The sequence below is a fragment of the Quercus suber genome, unplaced genomic scaffold (assembly GCF_002906115.3).
Source record: "Quercus suber isolate HL8 unplaced genomic scaffold, Cork oak 2.0 scaffold_20, whole genome shotgun sequence".
Lineage (NCBI taxonomy): Eukaryota > Viridiplantae > Streptophyta > Magnoliopsida > Fagales > Fagaceae > Quercus > Quercus suber.
The window spans coordinates 2,417,985-2,440,538 of record NW_027069485.1 but is presented as its reverse complement, the minus strand read 5'-3'; the positions used below and the strand labels follow the sequence as shown (position 1 = coordinate 2,440,538).

The 22,554-nt window shown below is 33.0% G+C and overlaps 1 protein-coding gene across 1 annotated transcript; it reads right to left on the bottom strand.

Annotated features, from left to right (window-relative positions):
- Nucleotides 1-18,537: 18,537 nt before the first annotated feature.
- Nucleotides 18,538-21,077, bottom strand: LOC136063227 (G-type lectin S-receptor-like serine/threonine-protein kinase LECRK1). Its single transcript, XM_065763275.1, is given in 3 exon segments — nucleotides 18,538-19,263; nucleotides 19,266-20,161; nucleotides 20,163-21,077. Coding segments are annotated over 3 exon segments (2,493 nt in total). The 5' UTR covers nucleotides 21,044-21,077; the 3' UTR covers nucleotides 18,538-18,547.
- Nucleotides 21,078-22,554: the final 1,477 nt, after the last annotated feature.

The following is a 22,554-nucleotide window of genomic DNA, read 5'->3' as shown; positions in this document are numbered from 1 at the left end:
AAATAATGCAAAGCTCATAATGTCAAAGATATGGATTAGTGTTCATTGTTCACTATGAAGCACTTTTCAAGAAAGCACTTACAAGTTGAGAAAGCACAAAAATGGCACCAAGTATTTGGCCTTTGTTGAATCCAAGTCATTTAAATAATGCAAAGCTCATAATATTATTAGAATATGTGAGCTAGTCATCATTATGAAACATTTTCTAAGAAGGTGCTAGATAGGGATTAGGAAAAGCACTATTTACGCTAAAGATTTTGGGTGAGTCTTTTTGAGTTAAATAATGAAAAGCTTATAATACCATTAGTATGGACTTGTCATCAATTATAGCATGTTCTGAGAAAGTACTACTAGATACTCAATTTGAAAATAAGCACCATCGGCCTTTGACTTTAGGTCTTCTTGAGTAGGACCTAATTGCAAAACCTGAGAAAGAAAGCAATCATAAGAGTTAATTAATTAAAAAGTATTTATTCATCAAAGAAAATGAATGATCTTCTTCTACCTTTTTGTTTACTATTAGTAAAGTATAAAAATATTTTCGTGGTAGCTAGGTGGAAAGACGCTTGGATGCCAAGTCTTAGTCTAGGTCTTCCTCAACAATGCAAAGACTTTCAGAGAAAGCACAAGATAGAATCTAGGAAAGTGCCATTTTCAGTATTGGATGTAACTTTTTTACTTCATGAAGGATGACTTGAGAGATAGAGAGGAAAACTTAATATATTAGATCGGGGAAAAACAAAACTAGAAATGAAAAGTGTCTAAAATTTATTAATTAGATAATGTTGGTACTTAGTATTCATGTCTATTGATATTTGGTGATAGTTGGAAAATGGCTTTAAAAGGAACACACTTTGCATTATTAATTTGTTAAAACAATTGAGAGTATTCGCATTCATTTAGGATTTAGCCAAAAAATTTCTATTATTCTACAATAAGAATCTATTAAAAAAATTAAAATTAAATTAGCTAACTATTTTGAAAACGAGAAAGTTAACCTGTTTAGGAACCAAATTGTTGTATGTTAGAGTCTATGAATTTGTAATAGAAGAGTCCACGGATTCATAATAGAAGAGTCCATACATTCAAAGCTACGTGTGGTCACGTGAGTAAGTACTACAAAGGTAGCATTAAATTTAGGGTTAAATCTATTGTAAAAACCTTCCATTCTATCAATAAATGGTTTGCCTTGTGGATTGTTTAGGTTAAATCCCCCCTAGATTTTTTACCTTGAAACTAGACAATTTTATTATTTTTCCTAGGTAATCATATTGTGGTATTCTTTACTTTTCCTTTGTTTTATGATATGATTGATATGTGTTTACCCTAAATCTAAATAATTAACCTAAGTGGCTAACAATGCTAATATATTAAACGTTAACTAAACTGAATTTTCTGGGTCTTTACTTTAACATTTTTTTTTCAATATTAGTATTAAAAAAAATAATAAATAACATGGTGGGGTGTGGAAAGACACCATGGATGTAAGTTGTTGACTGTCATGGTCTAGCTTTTCTTAAACAATGCAAAGTTATAGTGAGAAAATTACTAACACAACTACAGTATGAAACACTTTCCAGGAAGGCACTTACGAGGTTTTTTTTTTTTTTTTTTTTTTTTGGGGGGGGGGGGGGGGGGGGAGAAACGGCACTTACGAGTTGGGAAAGCACAATTGATGCAAGTCTTTGACCCTTTGTTGAATTGAGGTCATTTTTTAAGAACATACTGGATGGTGATTAGGAAAGCGCCATTGACGCCAACGACTTTGGCAACGTCATTTTGAGTATAGATTTTATTAAATAATGCAAAGGTCATAATGCAATTAGTATGGGCTGGCTAGTTGTCACTAAGCTTTTTCGAAGAAAGTAACAGATACGACACTGGAAAAGCACCATTGACGGTAAAGTATATATTCATCAAAAGAATATGAATTATCTTCTTCCACCTTTTTATTTTATATTACTAAATTAGAAAATGATTTTCATGGTATTGGGAGATGATATGGATGCCAAGTCTTGGTCTAGGTTTCTTAATTCTTAACTAATGCAAAAATGGAGGTTTCTCTAGAATGTATCTTGTTAATGGATGTAACTTTTTGCTTGTTGATGGTTTGTGCGTCTTAAATAATGCAAAAACTTTTTGATGGTTTGAGGATCTGAATCCTATTTTGTTTGATGCATTTTGAGTCTAAGGGATCAATTATGGATCCCACTTCATTTTTACAATCCACTTCGGAAAAGTGTACGGTTTTTAAACCCTTTAAAACAATAGGATTAACCTAGTTAATTAGCTAAGTGATTAACTTAGTCAAATTATGCAAATCTAGGTTATCACAATCAAATAATCATATCAAGTATATAGCAGCGAAAAAATAAATAACACAGATATGATCACCCAGGAAACGACACCAATAAAAACTTGGGGAGAATTTAACCTAGCTATCTTCAATATAAACTTGAATCCACTATAGAAAGAATTGAAGTTTTACAATAAGACTTAGACCACTAACATTTTATTGCTATCCACCAGTAGAAACTTACTGACATGACCACGTGCAAGCTCCGAGACCAGGGACTCCTTTCTTGGATTCTCCAGCAAATACTAGCACATCCGCTTATGTATCTTTAAGCTCTTATGACAGCAACTGAATGATCATCAAGTTCTTGAACGAATCTTGAATCTTGATAACCCTAATCTTGTGTAAAGGAAAGCTCCTCACAGATCTCACAAGAGATTTACACAAACAGCAATATGAGCAACAAAGAGCTTAGAGAGGTTTGGGTACAAAACCCTAGATACAAAAGAGGCACACTCTTCTCTCTCTGAAAAGTCTCTTAAAAACGTGCTTAGGGTTTCCTTTATATAATGGGAGAAGTAGATTTGAAACCCTAATCCTTCATGGGCTTGGGCTGAGTTGGAAATTTTGCAGAAAAAATATTTTACCCGAGATTCGATTGATCAAGCCTAAGCTTCAATTCATCGAGCCAGGCCGAAAGTCACTAATACTTCTGCAGCCATTCAATTCCAACTTTACACAAAAGACAAAACTTTGAGCAAGCCTAAACAAGACTAAACGACTTATTTTGATCATGGTTTGTCAACATTATACATTAGGGTTCTAAATAAATAAATTCCTAAATCTTTAGAACCAAACAGAAAGCATATACGCTAGGCCTTTCAATCTGTTTTCATTCCTTAATGAAATTCTTTATTGATTGAAAGAAAAGGAATTATCTTCTTCAAACTTTTTTTTTTTAAAATTTAAATATTAGTATTAAAAAAATAGGATGGTGGTTAAGTTTTGACTGTCATGATCTAAGTGTTCTTAAATAATACAAAGTTCATAATGCTAGTAATATGGATGAGTGTTCACTGTTCACTATGAAGCATTTCCTAAGAAAGCACATATTTCAAGTTGAGAAAGCACCAAAATTGCCCAAAAGTCTTGGCCTTTCATTCAATCGAGGTCATTATGCAAAGCTCGTAATATTATTAGTATGTTTGAGCTAGTCATCATTATGAAACATTTTTGAAGAAGGTGCTAGATAGGAATTAGGTTGCTAAAACCATGATCTATTAATTGGGTCATCAGTCATGTGACTTGTTTAAATTATAGTACATGTAGATGGTTAAATGACTTACATGTAATGAGTTAGAGGAGATTCTTTCAAACTAATTCTCTATTGTGTGGTGATTGAAAAGATTATTTACGCATAATTTTACTTATATATGACTTTGTTAATGAGTCATGTGACTTATTTAGTATTTAGTATTATGCGCCTTAAGTTTGTGCGTGTATGACTTGATAAAACATAATTACATTTAAATTAAATTAATATTTCAATAATATAATTAAATTGAAGTTTTCTAATTTGTGAAAGTGATTTTAACTCCTAAAGTAGGAAAATTTAGATGGTTATTTAATGAGAATAAAAATGAGTTTTTTAGAATTACCAAAAAAAAAAAAAAAAATAATTACGGTAAAAATAATAACTTGGTTCTTAGCATGAAGCATCCTTCGGGAAAATTGACAGCCCCAAATCACTAAACCAGTTGGAGAATCATTCAGGAAGATCCACCGCGAAAGATACAAATAAACTATTTAAATAATCTAATACACATTACACAAATTCCTTTGTAATGCAAGAATTACCTCAGCTATTTCATAATCCATGTTTCAAACATGAAGAACCTACGAATGGCCTATATCATCTTAGCCAATTGTTGTGATGAATCATAAAACTTATTAGCTATATAAACTTTTTTTGCGCGTTACAGCTAAGAAGGCTAGAATTTTAAAAAATCAATAGTTCATAGTAACATATGTCCTTTCTTTTTTATTTTTCTTTTTTGAGTGAAAAGATAGAACATTTGTCCTTTCGAAATCTCACTATAATCTAAGAGCTATAAAATTTCTACAAAGCAGGTGTAGATCTAGATAGGCTTGAATCTTGTATGAGTAAAAAGAAACCTGGGATATGGACAGTAATTAAATATTTAAATAGTAGCCGGGGACTTTAAAGAAAAAGTGAGTAAAAATAAGGTTATTTTAAAAGGGATTAACAAAAAAAAAAAGTAAAAGAAGGAAAGAAAAGGTTTGCTAGGATTAAAAGAGCGATTAAAGAGTGGTTGGCCTCATGGATAGCACATTGCTTGTATAAATCACGAAGTTAAAATAAAAAATTTAGAAAAACATAAAGGTGAGACTAGTAGATAGAGCACATGGCTTGTATAAATCAATGAGAAAGGCCAAAGTTTTCTTACTTCTCGCACAACCCTTTTAAGGTAGACAAACTGAAAGAAAAAGAAGAAGAAGAAGAAGAAGAAGAAGAAGGGGAAGGAGGAAGCAAACTACAAGCACCTGAGGTGAAATTTCTGTTGCAATTTTCTTCTTCTTTATATTTTTTTTATTGTCGGAGTTGTGTTTATTATAGATGAATTGTTATGCACAATTTTACACAAATTGAAAATCGTGATTTTAAGTCACGGTTTCAATTAAAAAATGAGATGTGTGTAAAACTGTGGGTAAGAACTTATGTGCAACAAGTATTACCCATCACAACTGTTATCTTACTACCAATCATCAATTATTATTATTATTTTTTATAAAATCATCACTAAAAGTGATTTTTTTTTTTTGGATTTTTTCTTTACTTTTAAGTTTGTCGGAAAATATTAAACTATTACAAATTTGAATACAAAATACTTAAAAATTGAAATGACAATGAATATAGTGGATGACACATCAATATCAGATGAGTAATACTATATATGCAAACTATTTTATAACATTTTTACAAATTATTGATATTATAAATTTTTATTGATTCTCATTTGGGCCCGTAACCAATATCACTTTTTCACTTAGAGACGACTTAATGCAATTGGGTGCCTAAAGTGAAAATTGAAATTGAGGACTTTACATATTTAAATATAACTTTTAAAAAATAAAATATTATTTAAATTCTATTATCTTTTTTTAAATGCAAAATTATTACTAATTAACATGAATCATGTATGTTTTTTTTTTTTTTTTTAGAAATTCTAAAAACACAAAAAATTTGACAAAACTTTTCACACCTATTGATGTGGTAGATTGATAGTGATAAGTAAGAGAATCATGTTAGTGGTGGACTTAGGTGAGAACCAGTAAAAGGTTGCCAACTCAACAATTGTAAAAAATGTTATGAATTTTTTGTGTGTATTGCTCTCTTTTTTACTTTTTGAAAAGTGTTACTTTCATAATATTTTTCACAACAAATCTTAGGTGTTAATTATTATTGGTTCTAATTTGAACCCATGACTGAAATTATTTTTTTGTCGTTACTTACAACCTGTAACAACTTGCTACTTAGAATTTGTTGTAAAAATGTTGTTGTTGTAACATTTCTCTCTCTTTTTTCTTTGTTTTTCATTTTATAAAAAACTAGTATTTTATTTTTTGGCTAATATTTGGGCTTAATTAATTAAGGAAATAATCATATTGGTTAAAATTTAGGAGCCTTTTTTTCTACTTCAGGCCTTAGGTGACCGCATCAATTGCTTATATAGTAGAGTCGGCATTGTTTTCACTTACCAATAATCATTCACAACATTAACTATATAAAAGTTTTTGTAAAAATGTTTGTAGTTTTAGCATTTTCCATATTAGATTAGATAAATTCCTTCTTACTATTTTGCTTCATGATTAAAAAGTTGACACATTATTTGTTAGATCTTTTGTAAAATTAATAAATACCCATAATATCTTTCATAAATTTCAATATAAAGTTTGGTTAAAAACTTAGTTATAGTCAATGGCTACAAAGTCAATACTTCACTCAAGGATTTGGATCGGGTGCGATTGCTAGTGTATTGCACCCAGTGCATAATTACCCCATCTAGCTTACTCATAAATTTTTTTTACAACTTCCACTTTTTTACTTTTTCGCACTTTATCTATTTAATAATTGAGATTAAAAATTGCTCTTTTCAACTCTCAATCTCAGCCATTGAGAGCTATTACATCATATACAATGCTCTAGGTATTGCACTTGATCTTTATTCCTTCACTCAATATTTTTTTATTGAATGTAAATTTTGACAAATCTATCATTAGATCACATTTTTTTCCTTATATCCTCCATGCTTAAAAAATTTACAGAAAATCAAAGATTAATAGCTATGTCATATCATATGTTTAAATTTCTAGTTTTTGTAATCTAAAATTATGCATAAAAAACAAGTTAATAGATCGAATAGTAAATAACATTCAATTTACACAAAATTTGACACGCGTGTTAAGAATATAAAAAACATGCAATCTAACAGTTAGATTTTCCAAACATGTACCATATTAATATTTTTTTTAGTGAGAATTGTAACCATTACCTACAACTAGCCAAACTTTGTCCTATATTTAATATTCATGTTATGACATTTTGAGGGTGTGATAAATGTTCACTTATAGATATATTGGAGTATGATTTTCCTTAACATCACTCATATATTTAACATGCACGTTGCATCATTTTGACGGTCAAATAAATTTTCATTTATGGGTATATTAGCCTCTTTAAGTTGATCTAAGCAAATTCTCAAAAAAAGAAAAAAAAAAGTTGATCTAAGCATGTTAGTGGATTAAAAAAATGACAAGATTGGGAACAAATTTGGTTGTAGCCTAAGACTATATCTCCAATTAATATATTTTTATTGTATGTGAGAAATGAAAAATGTTTAAATTTCAAGATTAGCACGAAATTTGGCATGTGTATTATAGTGAATATAAAAAATATGTAATTCAATGGTTAGATATTCAAAATGACATATAGTCGTGTTAATATTTTTACTCTAAATTCATGAATTTTGAGTAGTAAATGTTACAAGTATTACAAATTTTACTACATTTATCTCACAAATTGATGTGTCACAAATTAGAAAGAGATAATTCAAAATTCCATTATGAAGTGGTTGACCACTCACTGATCACATTCACTGCCATATTTGTTTATAAGTTTCATGTAGTAAAACTTGTAGTACCTTAATATTTTCCATTTTAATATAACTAGTTTAGACTTTAGACATATGACGCATTGACCAATGAAGGATAAATTCCTATTTTTATAAGACTATTTTAGACATCTAAAAGATCACACCAATGATGGATAAAATTCCTTTTGTAAATGGTACAGACTACTTTTGTTAATGTACAAATAAATGTTATTCTATAATGACTTGTTAATTGAAAATATTTAATTGTAGTCATATATGAGCTTTCCAATTGAACATTTATTTCTTTTTGGAAAATATATTTTAGGGGGTAATTACACTCCATTCTCTTAAGGTTTAGAAGAATGACACTTCACCCCAAACTTGATGGGAAAAAAGTAACTAGGATGAAGTGATAATATTGGGTTTTTTTTTTTTTGGTATGCAGTGCCTACTAATTCAAGCCACACATCAACAAGTTCAGGCCAAGAAAACCTTGCCTTAATATATTAGCCTTCTTTAAAATGGATGAGAGGATGAGGCAATTTGCTGAAAATGGAGACATTAATGCCTTTTACCAATTAATTAGAGAGGATGTAAAACTTTTGGAGCACATCGATGAGCTACCATTTGCTGATACTCCTTTACACATAGCTGCATCTGCTGGGCGAATCCCATTTGCCATGGAGATGATGGGTTTAAAGCCCTCATTTGCACGGAAACTAAATCAAAATGGGTTTAGCCCTATTCACCTCGCTCTACAAAATGGACACATTGAGCTGGTGCGTCGGCTTCTACAAATTGATGGGGACCTTGTTCATGTCAAAGGAAGGGAGCGTCTCACTCCTTTGCATTACATAGTACAAAGTGGTAAACACCATGATCTATTGGAAGAATTTTTATTGATCTGTCCTGATTCTATTGTAGATGTGACGGGGCGAAACGAGACTGCTTTGCATATTGCCCTCAAATATAACAAGCTCGAGGTTTTTAAATTCTTAGTGACATGGCTTGGAGTAATTGTTTATGAAAATGCTAAATTGTATCAAAGAACAGTCCTGAACTGGAAGGATGATGAAGGCAATACTGTGTTACACATTGCAGTATCAAAAAATCAATCTGAGGCAAGTTCTCTCCAATAACACCTGCTAAGTATTATATTAGCAAAAAGAAAACATCTACTAAGTATTAGCAAAATTTGATTAAATAAAAAACACATAAAATAACCAACCATGAATAGTCTAGATGACCATTTTATTTTTTGAACCAAAACTCATTTTTTGGGTCAAGTAAATTTCTTTCTTCTTCTTTTTTTTTCCCAAAATTGAAAATATATTTTAAAATGTTTAAAATTTTACAGAGTGGTGCCCACCGTCGGTCTATGTACATTTCTGTTACCTGCGTAATATATAAAAAATTATTATCCATTTGAATTAAGATACGAGTAAGGGCGAGACTTGGACTGATTTACATTACGCAGGTTGTGAGGCACTTACTCGCTTGGGGTTACAACTTTGTCGACGTAAACCATAAGAATTTGAAAGGTAAAACAGCATGGGATATCGTGCAGCCACAAGTAGAGAACAGAGAGAATCGGGATATCCTGCAAGGGCAGACACAAGTAGAGATTCGGGATATCTTGCAAGGGCAGCCACAAGTAAAGAACGGAGAGATTCAGAACCGAGAGATTCGGGATATGCTACGCCGTGCTAGTGCTAAATCGGGTTCATCTGTTTCTACATTTAATAGGTATGAAAAGTACCAAATGCTGCCAGAATCAAGTTGTTTTCAGTTTTTGGAAACGGATTTTAAACGTGAAATAAGGAAATTATCAGAAGAAAGGCGGAGTATGCTTCTAGTGGTTGCAGTACTACTTGTAACAGTCAGCTATCAAGCGGTACTCAGCCCTCCTGGTGGACTTTGGCAAGATGATGGTAAGTGCTTCAATACCACTGAAGTAGGGAGTAGTACTAATGGAACCGTTCATATGTCCAGTTATTTTCCTCCAGGAAGGAGAATCCCACTTACAAACAATAAAACAGAAAATGATCCCACTTATCTGACTCCGTTCAATAGCACATTAGCGTGCGAACACAAAGCAGGGTCAGCCATTGCTTTCGAAGATGGCCTTTTTCAGGTGTTCCTCGCTTGTAATGCTATCATATTTCTAATCTCAAACTCATTAATTATTTTCCTCGTTCCAAATGGGTACATGAAGGTTCTGTTCTTCGCACTCAATTACCTCTGTTTTAGCTATTCTTATGCACAACTCGCCATAGCCGGTGATCCATATAGGGCATATATGGCGGGTATTTTGACAACTATTTCGGCCTTGTTTATTTTCATAGCACAGCTTTTGTCCTGGAAGCAATGATCAGACTTTGGGACAGCCATTGCTTTGGAAGGAAGCCCCTTTCTGATATTCTTAATTTACAGTTATTGTTCTCCCCATTCCGGATGTTGCCTACTTCCTCTGGTTTTGTTATTTTTGTTCCTAGGCTCCAGATTGGTCGAATTTTCCCACTTTGGAAAGAATCAGGCTAAGTGGTTTGCGGATTCAATCATGGGAGAAGAAATGACGGAATGAAAAAAAAAAAAAAAAAAAAAATAGCTGACTTTGGACCTGTAAGCATTTGTAATGTGTGTCAATTTTTATTTTCAGTTTCTTTGATACTAAAATTTAGTATATGTTTCTATAGGCATTGTTGTAGTACTTAATGTATATAGCAATAAAGCAGTGTGATTGCCTAGCATTACTTGATTTTTGAGTTTATAATCAAATTTCTAAGAGTGTTTGGTTTTGAAAGCTCAGGATATCATTGGGTGCTTTAAATTTCAATAAGATCATGTTTTGGAAGCATACTATCATGACCATGAGACAGTGGTCATAGTTATATTATTTTCAATATTACAGTGAAGCTTTATAAAAAGCCATTCAGCTGAATATCATGTCCCTTGTTATGGTTAATGTGTTCTGACACTGTTCACTGAACTTGTCTTTGGTTTTGTTAACTAAAGAATTAGTGTACGATTACGAAGTGGTTCACTAGTAAGGCTGAAAATGAAAATTTGCTCAACCAGTGAATGAATATAAATTAATGAAACCAATCAATTCAAGAGTAATAATAGTACAATACAATTACACAGGTGGCACAGTGCAGTACAATAGTATAAGAGAGTACCAAGGAATTTGTAGCAGTACAGTAGGCCCAAGAATGAGCTTGGGGCTGATACTTCTCAATGTCAAGGTGGAAGATGAGAGACCAACTTCAGTCTTGGGGGAGCATAGAATCTGAAAACTCCATCAAAATCAAGTGTTGCCCTATAGTAAGAGTCTGTCTTGAAGATCGCACCCTCTAATGTAAGGTTAGATATATTTCCCTGAATTTTTGACTTAAAGGTAGCCTGACTTGTCCAGGATAGCCTAGAAACATCCTGATGAATATAATAAACTCCATAAGGATATTGGTGTCGACATCTATTTGATTATCAGATTGTAGGAGGTCTGCTCTATGCCAGTGAAATGGAGCTGAAATTTCCCCCCTCATAACTTTCTTCGGACATGATAGAGAATAGGTTGCTCCCAGAATCTAAGAAGATTGTATTGGTTGGTTCGTTGAAGCTAACCCATATGATGCTTTAGTTTGTGCTTGTTATCGCAAAATTCCCAGTGTCCAGCATGGCCCCATTTGATACTTCACGATTCTCACTGTTGTTGGACCTCCACAACTCCAATCTACTTGGAGCTTTGAGTACAAGCTGTCTGGTCAGCTTTTGATTTTCTCTCTTTGCAAACCAAACTATAGTTTCATCTGGTATCTTAGCAAACCAGATAGCAGGTAGGAACTGATCTTGTTCACCTGGAAGTCAGTGGAAACCAAATGCAAAATAGCCAGATGGTGAAATCCATGTGGAGTAACAGTCAGTGGCAAAGAGAGGTGAACCCACACTTATCTTATTGTTGACTTGAGCTATTGCAGGAACCAGGAGGGTGATAACTGATAACAAGGATAAACAACTGGCAATGCAAATGAGAAAGTAATGAAGCCATTGGAAAAAGATAGGGCTAATACAAAGCGGTCAATGGTCAACTTATGAAGAACTTAAAAGTGTACCCTTGGTGAATATTGTTGTGTACTGGTGTATACTTTGAAATTTGCCAATGGTCAAAATAGTCAGGAAAATCAAACTGCAGGCAGCAGGTAGTTAATTTATACATCTCATAGATCACATAGTTTTCAAATGGCACTGTTTTGGATAACTTAATTTTTGGGTTTTCAACCTCACTATGAAAATTTTGGCCGGCACATGATCTGAAATCGACAAAATAAATTAACCATGGATAGTTTGACATGTTCAGGCGGGTTTTCATTTACTCAGGATTGAGGAAGGCTTATGCTTTGAGTGGACACAAAAGCTAAGTGGTGAAGATTGACAAATATCAGCATATTTTATCTGCAAACAACCAAAACAATCAATATCAAAGGAAGACAGTTTCTACAAGAAATAATTTGGCATTAACATCTTGACTTCAAGCCACATGACCCTTCCTTCTTTTTGTACCCAACAAATAGCAATGACCAGTAGAATAAGTTGAACATAAATTATATTTCAGATTGGAATAAGCTAAAACAGTGTTGGTCTGGTTGCTACGCACAAACTTAATTATGTTTAGTTTCAACATCCAAATATCAATAAATATATTTTCATCTGTATAGGAGACAAACAGAACAAACAGTAAGTGTCAAAAAAAATTTTAAGTGATTTTCAATTTCTAAAATAACTGCAGGTTGCAGCCTGCCTTGCTATTTGCCAAATTATGCTGAAGCTTCAGCATAGGGATATTCACACAGTTCTAGTACTCACGTGCAGCAAAGCAGTTTCTGATTTGTGTAATCGAATGTGTAGCTCTAGCTGGCCTGTGGAGGCCGTTATGCTAGACTTTAAACAGGTAAAGAAGCAGATGATAAATGTGTAGGTTGGACATGTGGACAAACTCAGTTTAGCTGACCTATTAGCATTACAAAATATTGCTTCCAAGTTCTATAAAATTTTACCAAGAATAACAACTAAAGCTCTAGTACTTTTTTTTTTTCTCACAACATTTTGTTCTACTATGGTATCAAAGAACAAGAAATAGTGAGCCATGCTAAATATGAAACCATTATGCCGCCCTCTATCTACAGGGTAAAAAAGAAAAAGAAAACTTAACTCTTTATATAAGCAATGCAAACATATGAAGCCATTTTGGGCTGAAAATTCTGAAACTGTTCACAGAACTGTTACTTTAAGTAAAAAAAAGAAAGTTGTAAAACTAGTTTTAACTTGTGTTTGGTTTGGTCAACTTAAAAATAGTGTATGATTATGAAGTGATTCCCTTGTAACTTTTAAGGTTGAAAATGAGCCATGCTTATGTATACATACTAAATTTACTGGCTGAAACAGTGAATGAATAAAAACCAGGCCCTGGAGTCCTTGTTTTACTGCTCTGTTCTTTCTCTGTTTGCTGCAGAAAATCACAGCTTCTTTCTCTACGATGAGGGCTGGTTTGTTGCAATCCTTAAGCTATCTTTCTGTGCCAAGCTACATTTTATTGTACAATGTCTATGGTACAAGGTGGTTCTTGTGATTTTCGTCTTTGGCTCTAGGTACTTTAATTTGCAAATTGATTACAATGCTTAATGCCAGGTATACATTCTTAGAAATTGGATAATTTAATAAATCAAAGCCATTCTATTTTATGTGGTAGACATAGCTTTATAAATTCCTACGAGGTCTACAACCATGACTCCACACCTCCACTATTACCTAGTTTTTCTCACCACCATTATCATCCATATGATTATTTTCAAAATGCTCTATTTTCTTTAGTATTAATTCTACTAAAAAAAAAAAAATTTCTTCTCATTCAATTATTAGAAATTTGAGTTGACAGAATTTCAATTTCATTAATTAATGTAAAATCCTTCATTTTAATAATTCTAAAAATTCCTTAAAAGTATTTTGTTAACATCAAACAAAAATCCAATCATCTAATCACTGTGACAGAAACTAGAGTACAAGATTACCTGTTCTAGTTCCACCAACGAAAGTATCATAGTCAAAACCCGACTTCCTTTTCATTCTTCTCCTCTATAGGTTCATCACAATCTTAATTCCTTTATAACACACCCTCTCAAGCTAGTGCTAGCCAAGAGAAAGATTTATTTATTTTTTGATGGGTGAAGAGGAAGATTCAAATGCAGGGTAAAAATTGTAAAAGAAATATCAATAAAAAGGTTGAGGAGGCTCATTGCTTAAATTAGCGTTGCACATGGCAGAGTGATTTAAAACAAGAAAGGAGTCAAACTATTTGTCATGTGAGTTGAATGCTCAATATATTTGGAAAATTAAATACAATTACCATTCATCTTCCTCAACTAATGCATTCTATAGCAAGAAAAGTAACACAAAAAATCAAATCAGTAACAATTATTAGTATATTATTTTCCAAGTATATAAGAAGGAAATAACTACTTATCAACAAAAAAGAAGGGAATCACTAAGCAAAAGGTTGAACTGTGTTGCACATGCCACGGTTCCTAACGCATCAAAGTGGCTGAATGGGTTCAGCTCCAATACCTATCTCCACTTGTTCAACCTATCTATTGCCTCAGCATACCTTTACTTACCTATCTCATCCCAGTTCCCAGACTACAGTGTCTCTGCCATTGCTGAAGTTCTTGGCCAAATTCTTGCATCTAAAATTGCAAGATTTGCTTGCTCAGACCACATTGCCACCTCCCCACCTATATGTTATATCATAGTTGTATCATAGTTGTATCCATATGTTATATCATAGTCCTCCTCACTCAACCCATATGTTATATCATAGTTGTATATGGTTTGCCATGTTTTGAAAGGCCCACACCATGATCAGCCATTTCCAAGTTATCACTTGTTTGTTGATCATACTGGCTGTCATTCCCAAGAAAGTCACCATGCCCACAGTCCAGATAATAGAAATTCGAGGATGATATGATAACCCGGTATCCAGAAGAAACAATCTCTCTCTCTCTCTCTCTCTCAAAATTCTTTTCTCTCTCTCTGTATTTCTAATTTATTCTGGTTGATCCTCCCTTTAGTAGTAGATTATATTAAGGGGAGCTCATAATAAGATACTTGTCCTATAGGTGTTTCTTCTACCTTTTGAAGAGAATGAGTAGGTATGAAACACTATTCAGGCCGGTCATTTAGTAATAAAATGTAACCTATGTTATGAGATGAACATCTAAATATTGGGGAGGTGAACATCTAAACTCAATTCCTTGGCCCTATGCTAATCAAGCTGCAGCTATACCTCGGCCTAACATCTCCACTATGCGAACTGAGGTGGGTGATAAGTCGGCTAAGCATTGGGTTGCATCAGACTCATGGACATGCTCAGTCCTTTATGCACTTTGGGCTGGGCCTGCTCCTTTAATACTCCCTTTATAGGTCTATGATCCATGAACTATAAAAGGAAACTAGTAAAACCACTCCCCCACAACAAATCCTTCCTAAATATCCTCCAATGAATACCTACTGAATTGTATAAGAGTTAAATTCAAATGTTTAGACGGTGACGATGACATACCAATCCATTCAAGAGGCTCGCGGTGTTCCCAAGATCAAAGAGTTGAGAAGTATTTGGGACTTCCATATTTTGTTGAAAGATCAAACAATATGAGAAAAAAAAAGTTAATTATTTTTTGTATTCTTTTCTATTTTGAAAAAAAAAATTAAGAAAAAAATTAATTTATTTTTATGTGTTTCATGAGTTACATGTATTTATTTCTAAGTATAATTAGATTTTTATAGGTGGTAGACTAATGATTAATATTTTTTTTTTTCTAAAACTTATATTATTTAAATAATTTTGAATATTGCAATCCTTCTCAAGTTTAGAAACAATTGAAATAAATAAAGAAAACACAAATGCAAATTTAATAATACACCTAAACAAAATATAGAAAATAAGTAAAACTTATAATTGAATATTTATGAGTTTATTCAAATAATATGTTCGTATACTAAATTATATCAATCATAACAATTTACTTTTCTCCTCCTTTTAACGACATACAATATAATTAATTCTCGAATATAATCCTACCTAATGAGTAATATACATGAACTATAAAAAGTATTTTTTACAAAATATTTTTATATAAACTTATAAAAACATCTGCTAGTTCCTTATGAAACACATGTGAAAAAATTCTTAGAAACTTCTTACATACATGTCAAACTTGAAGTAATCCCTTGAGTTGGTTTTGTTCCAAAACTTTTACACTTTCATTCCAACTTTTGTGTCTATGACTCTATGCCTTACGTGAGAATCATCTAAACTTTTTAATTCTTTTTCTACTTTTGTTGAAAAATCAAAGAAAGCTTCATTTTTCATATTCTTTTCTATTTAGAAAAAAAAAAATAATCGTGTTTTTTAAAAAATAATATTAATTTATTTTTATGTGTTTAATGGGATACATGCATTATTATTATTATTATTATTATTATTATTTTGAGAAGGAGGGTCTGAATTTGGGTTCTTCCAAATAAAATCACCATGATACAAGGGTCTTGATAATTTATATTTATTATTTATCTAATACTTATATTTCAAAACAATTAATTTTGAATACCACATTCCTACTAAAGTTTAACTGCTTTAGCAACAATTGAAATAAAATGAACAAAACACAAAGGAAAATTTAATAATACAACCAATAAAAATATAGATATTAATTTTGCAACTAAATTAGTCAAAAAAACTTAATATTCGAGTGTAAATTCAAATTATATGTTTATATATTGAATTATATCGATTATAATAATTTACATTTCCTATTTTTTAAATGACATGAAGTATAACTAATTTTCAAATATAATACCTAATGAGATTTATAAATGAACCATAAAAAATATTGCAAAATTTGTTCTTATCTATGCGAAAAATTCTTGAAATTTTTTTAAATGCAAGTCGAACTTGACTTTATCTCTTAAGTTGATTTTGTTCTAATACTTTTACACTTCCATTCCAACTTTTGTGTTTATGCCTAACGTGGGAATCACCTAAAAAAACTCTTTAATTTTTTTTTTTTTTTCTAATTTTGTGCCTATACCTATCGTGAGAACTTCCATTCCCACTTTTGTTCCATGCCTATTCCTAATGGGCATAATAAGTCAATGCGTCAACTTCTACAATTTGATGGGAACCTTGTTCATGTCAACAAGGAAAGGAGTGTCTCACTCCTTTGCATTATGTAGTAGCAACATGTGATCACCACCTTGATCTATTGGACAAATTTCTATTAATTTATCCTAATTCTATTACAGATGTGTCTAAGCAAACTAAGAACATTTTGCATATTGCCCTAAAAAAGGACCAGCTCAAGGCTTTCAAATTCTTGGTGGAATGGATCCTAAGAAATTGGTTTAAAAATGCTTCATTAAATGAATACCCAGCCCTAAATTGGAAGGACAGTGAAGACAATACTTTGTTGCACGTTGTAATATCAAAAAATCAAACCTAGGCAAGCTCTTTTTCTCCCCCATTAACATCTACTTTGCATTAAAAAAATATGAATTAAAAAAAAAAAAAGTCTAGATGACCATTTTATTTTTTGAAATTTTTTTACCAAAACTCATTTTTTGGGGCCAAGTAATTTTTTTTTTTCCTTTTCAAAATTTAAAATCTTTTATATCTAAATATAATGATTCAGTGGCGTAATTTGCAACTGCATGTAATACATAATGAACATTTTTTTAATTATAATTTTAGATAAAAAATTATAAAATAAGAAGAAGCTTATGCATTTGGATTAAGAACTGACCAAGGACAAGACTTAACTAATTTACATTATGCAGCTTGTGAGTCACTTACTCGCATGGGGTTCCTGATTTGTCGATGTAAATAGTATAAATTTGGATGGTAAAACTGCATGGGACATCTCACAACAAAGAAATTACAGTTATACTACACAGTGCTAGAGCTTCATCTCTTTCTACAGTTACTCGAAGTGATGATAATAATATTGATGAATTTTACACTTTAATTGGAGAGGATGTAAAACTTTTGGAGTACACCGATGAGCTACCATTTATTAATACTCCTTTACACATAGCTGCATCTTATGGGAACATGCAATATAAGTCTTTTAGTGATACCATTCAATATAATCAATATGAAAGATATTCATAAATTTCCTAATCTTAAAAAAAAAAAAAACACAAAACAAAAAATCGTACATCTCCACACTATATATAGACTACATACACCAACAACCCCCACAGAGCCACATTAGCGTAGCATTTCAATCCATTTAAGTAGTAGTTCTAAGCTTAAATTCATGACAAGAACTATTGATTAAGACAATCTTTCCAAATGACTAAACTTTCAAAGGATATCATGGAAAAGCTTATTTGACCTGTTATGACACTACTTAGACATTGCACGGAGACTAGTGGAAGTAATGAGCCTCCCAACATTCGGAGGTTCATTTCTTCATAATATTATTTGAAAATCCCATGGATGACTTTTTAGCTTCGAACGTTGAACTGTAGAGAAAAGGACATGGGGGTGCAGAATCTCAAGAATGCCTTCTAGCATATGAGTGACTTCTCTCATAGAAGGCCTCAATAATGGCACAACCTGTGCACACCAAATTGCCACCATTACTTGCTTCTTCACCCAATCCATATCACAAATACCATTCAATAGAATCAATATGAAAGACTTATAGTAGTTTAAATTCGTAGATATCCACACTATATATAGACTATAGACACCAACAACCACCAAAGTTACAACTAAAGGTCAAAACACATTTACAAGACAAACATGGAAATTTACAGGACACACCACACTTAGTAAGTGGTAGTACTAAGCTCAAATTCAAGACAAGATCTACTGATTAATGAAATCTTTCCAAATGACTAAACTTTCAAAGGCAGTCACAGAAATGTTTATTTGGAAATTATCTGGCCTATTATGACACTACATCACTTAGACACTACACGGTCTGATCAACTTCATTACTCGGACCCAACATTGGCAGGTTCATTTCTTCATACTATTATTTGAAAATCCCATGGATGACTTTTCAGCTTCGGATGTTAAACTGTAGAGAAAAGGACATGGGGGTGCAGAAATCTCAAGAATGCCTTCTAGCACATGAGTGACTTCTCTCATGGAAGGCCTCAATAATGGCACATCTTGTACACACCAAATTGCAACCATTACTAGCTTCTTCACCCAATAAATATCACTAATAGCCTCTTCATCATTTTCCACCAATCTTTCAACTTTTCCTCTATTGTAGCATTCATATGCCCATTCTGTAAGTATTGCTGCCCTCTCCAACTCAACTTCCACACATCTCCTGCAGCTAACAATCTCCAACAACATGACACCAAAACTATAAACATCCACCTTTACTGAGACTGGTGTGTTCCTGAACCATTCTGGTGCAACATAGCCTTTAGTACCCCTGATGCCAGTGAGAGTCCGGGTTTGTTGGCTCATCAAAAGCTTTGCCAATCCAAAGTCAGAAATTTTGGCTGTAAAAAAATCATCCAAGAGTATGTTTTGAGGCTTTATGTCGCAATGAATGATTTGCAAGCTACATTCTTCATGTAAGTACATTAGTCCTTTGGCAATTCCTAATGCAATTTGCATTCTCTGTTGCCAACTAGGTCTTATTACTCCCAAGAGGAAACTCGACAATGTGCCACTGTACATAAACTCGTACACCAAAATTCGGTGTTCACCTTCTCACAATAGCCAAGTAACCGTACCAAATTCTTATGGTGAGTTTGGCCAATCACAGTTACTTCAGTTTTGAATTCCCTCTCACCTTCCGTTATCATCTTGTCTAGCTTCTTGACAGCAACATAGTGGCTATAACTTGATACTATTACCCCTTTATAAACAGTGCCAAAAGAACCCCTGCCCAATTCTTCTTTGAACCCACTAGTGGCTTCTTCAAGATCTTTGTATGTAAATGAACGCAGATTCATGTCAAGGTTTTTTGTATGTAAGGTTCTATAGAAATTTGGTAGTTTTTCTTGCCAAAAGCAAAAGACAAGAAGAGAAATTGCAACTACAGAAAAGAAGTTAAAAAATACAGAAGTACCTAGGAGGACTGCAAGGATCGATATTGCTTGATCCTGCTTTCTGTGGCCCGGATCTGGATTTGTAGGATTCTGTGAAGAGCTATTCAATTTCAAAATTTTGAATAGTGCTTTTCTATCAACGGTGTTGCGGTTGTACCTCCCATTAGAAAGCGGTAATCTCTTCTTCCAACATCTTCCCATGCCATTATTATATTTTGGATCCTGGAAAATGACAACTGCACAATAACAATCGTGCAGACAAGATTTCTTGCATTCAAATTCTGTTGTGGGTTGAAGTAGTTCATAGGCAGTTAAAGGCCAATCAGCGTTCTCCATCTCCAAGATTTCAAATTGATCTTCCGAAATCACAGTACCCATCTCGTTGCATTCATTCATGTAGCTTACATCATCTTGTTTGCAGCCACTATACTTGTTATTTACATCCAAGAGAGAGAAGCCTGGGGCGCATTGGCACTCTGGCTCACCATAAGCTCTCAGTGAACATATGCTATTATAACCACAAGGGCCACTTCCAAAAGTGTCCAAAATATCCAGACATGTTTTCAGGAACATACCGAATTATAGACCAGGTTTGGTTTCCAGTAAAATTCTTTGGGCGAGTATGGAGTCTGAGAACACCATTGAAGTCAAGTGTTGCCCTGTAGTATGAGTCTGACTCTGTCCTCAAGACCTCACCCTCTGATGAAAGGTTGGATATACCTCCCAGTGAGTTCTTGACTAGAAGGTAGCCTGACTTATCCATTATCAGCTCAGAAGCATTATGTTCTGTATAATATGCTCCATAAGTATTTTGGGTGTAGACAGCTATTTGATTAAGTATCAGATCGTATGAGGAATTTGATATATTTTGCTGTCTGAAACGGAGCTGAAACTTACCCACCCCGAAGTTTTTCTTGGACATGCTAGAGAAAAGGCTGCTCCCAGAACCCAATACTTGGGTTGGTAAGATGGTATCAGTTGGTTTATCGAAGCTATTCCATAAGATGCTTGAGTTTGTGCTTGTTATAACAAAATTCCCAGTGTCCAGCATAGCCCCATTTGATACTTGAGGATTCTCATTGTTGCTGGACCTCCACAACTCCCATCCACCTGGAGCTTTGAGTACAAGTTGTCCAACTGTGTTAAGCTCAACTTTTGATTCTCTCGCTGCCGGGTAATCTCTGTTTGCAGACCAAACTATAGTTTCATCTGGTATCTTAGCGAACCAGATTGCAAGAAGGAACTGATCTTGTTGACCTGGAAAGTGGCGGAATCCAAATGAAAAATCACCAGATGGTGAAGTCCATGTGGAGTTATCATCAGTGGCAAAGAGAGCTGAACCCACACTTACGTTGGTATTAACTTGAGCTATTGCAGGAACCAGAAGGGTGATGACAAAGACAAGCAAATGATAGGAAAAAAGAGCAATTGCAGAAGCCATTAGAAAAAAGATAGAGCTAATACGTAAATGGTAAATGGTGGTCTTATTATGATTAGCTTTGTGTAGCAATGGAAAGCGTGACTGAGTTTAGGAGCCTTATTTTAACTTTTTCAATGGTCAAAATAGTCGGGAAGACCAGAATGCCGGCAGCACGAAGAAAGAAGGCTGATACGACTCATATATCAAAAAGGCTTCAGTCTATTCCAAGGGACCAGCGAGCAAACCCACGATTGGAGTTAGGTGAGTTTCGTCCACTTGCAATTACAAGGGTGGTTTTCAAGAGCATTTACATTAGTCAGCATATAATAGAAAAATGTATAAATTGTATACATTTTTGTCTAAAAATGACCCACTTCAATTTGTGTATAATTATATAAATTTACAAATTTGTTAATATAATTGTATAAATTTATACTAATATTATTTACTTTGTATTTAGCTGTTTATTCTTTTTTTGGGTATATCAAGGATGAAGAAAAAGAGTGAATGATATTTGTGTAAACTGTGAAAAAAGAGAAACATCTAAAAAAAAAGAAAATGATATTTTAATGAAATGTAATGTAAAATAGATAATCTGATGTGAAGTGTTTTGAAGAGTGGGTATATAAAATAGAAAAAGTAGATTTTTATGTTAAAATAAACATAAATTTTGCACAAGATGATGTGAATGCTCAAATTGTGTATTTGGATGACAGAATTTGGGCACATAGATTTAGATTTGGGTGATTGAAAACAAAATACCAAGGCATTTCAAATCCATCGTTTCAAAATGAGCACTTCTCTTTAAGCTTACCAGTTAAAACAAGTTCTTTTTTGGCTTTGGGCAGTGGCTTAGGCGTGTGTGACATGAACAGTAAAGAAGAGCCATTCAGGATTGAGCAATATAGTTTCGTAAAGAATATACTGTCCGCAAACAACCAAGACAACAACATCAAAGGAAGACAGCTTCTATATATATAAAATAAAAAATAAAAAATAAAAAGAGCGGAAAAAGTTTCGCATTAACGTGTTGACTGTTGATTTTTAGACATTTGATTTTGATCCGAATGTTAACCCAATTGAACAATAGAATAAGTGGGTAGTTAGGTTTTGATGATCTTTCGTGAGAATATATAGCTAATCATCGAGCGATACTTGGGTATAAACCTATAAACTAGTCACGGACCCGTGCATTGCATGTGATTATTTATTTTTTTTATGATCGTGTTATTATTTGAAATATTTTTGAATGTTTTACTACTTAAGTTGCATTATATATGTATAAACAATATATTGTAGGATTCATGATGATAGAAGGTATTGTCTTGGAATTAGATGCGGAAAGGATACAACTATAGTTGGCCTTGTAGTCAGTCAAGAGATGATCATCCATCTTCCCAAGTTATTTATAAGACTATTTGGACATTCCAGCCTTTTATTTAAGTGCATTCAAAATGTAAATATAAATAAAATAATAAGCATTGTGGCTGCAAAACATAAATAAAAATTATGATATATTTTTGCACTAGTCA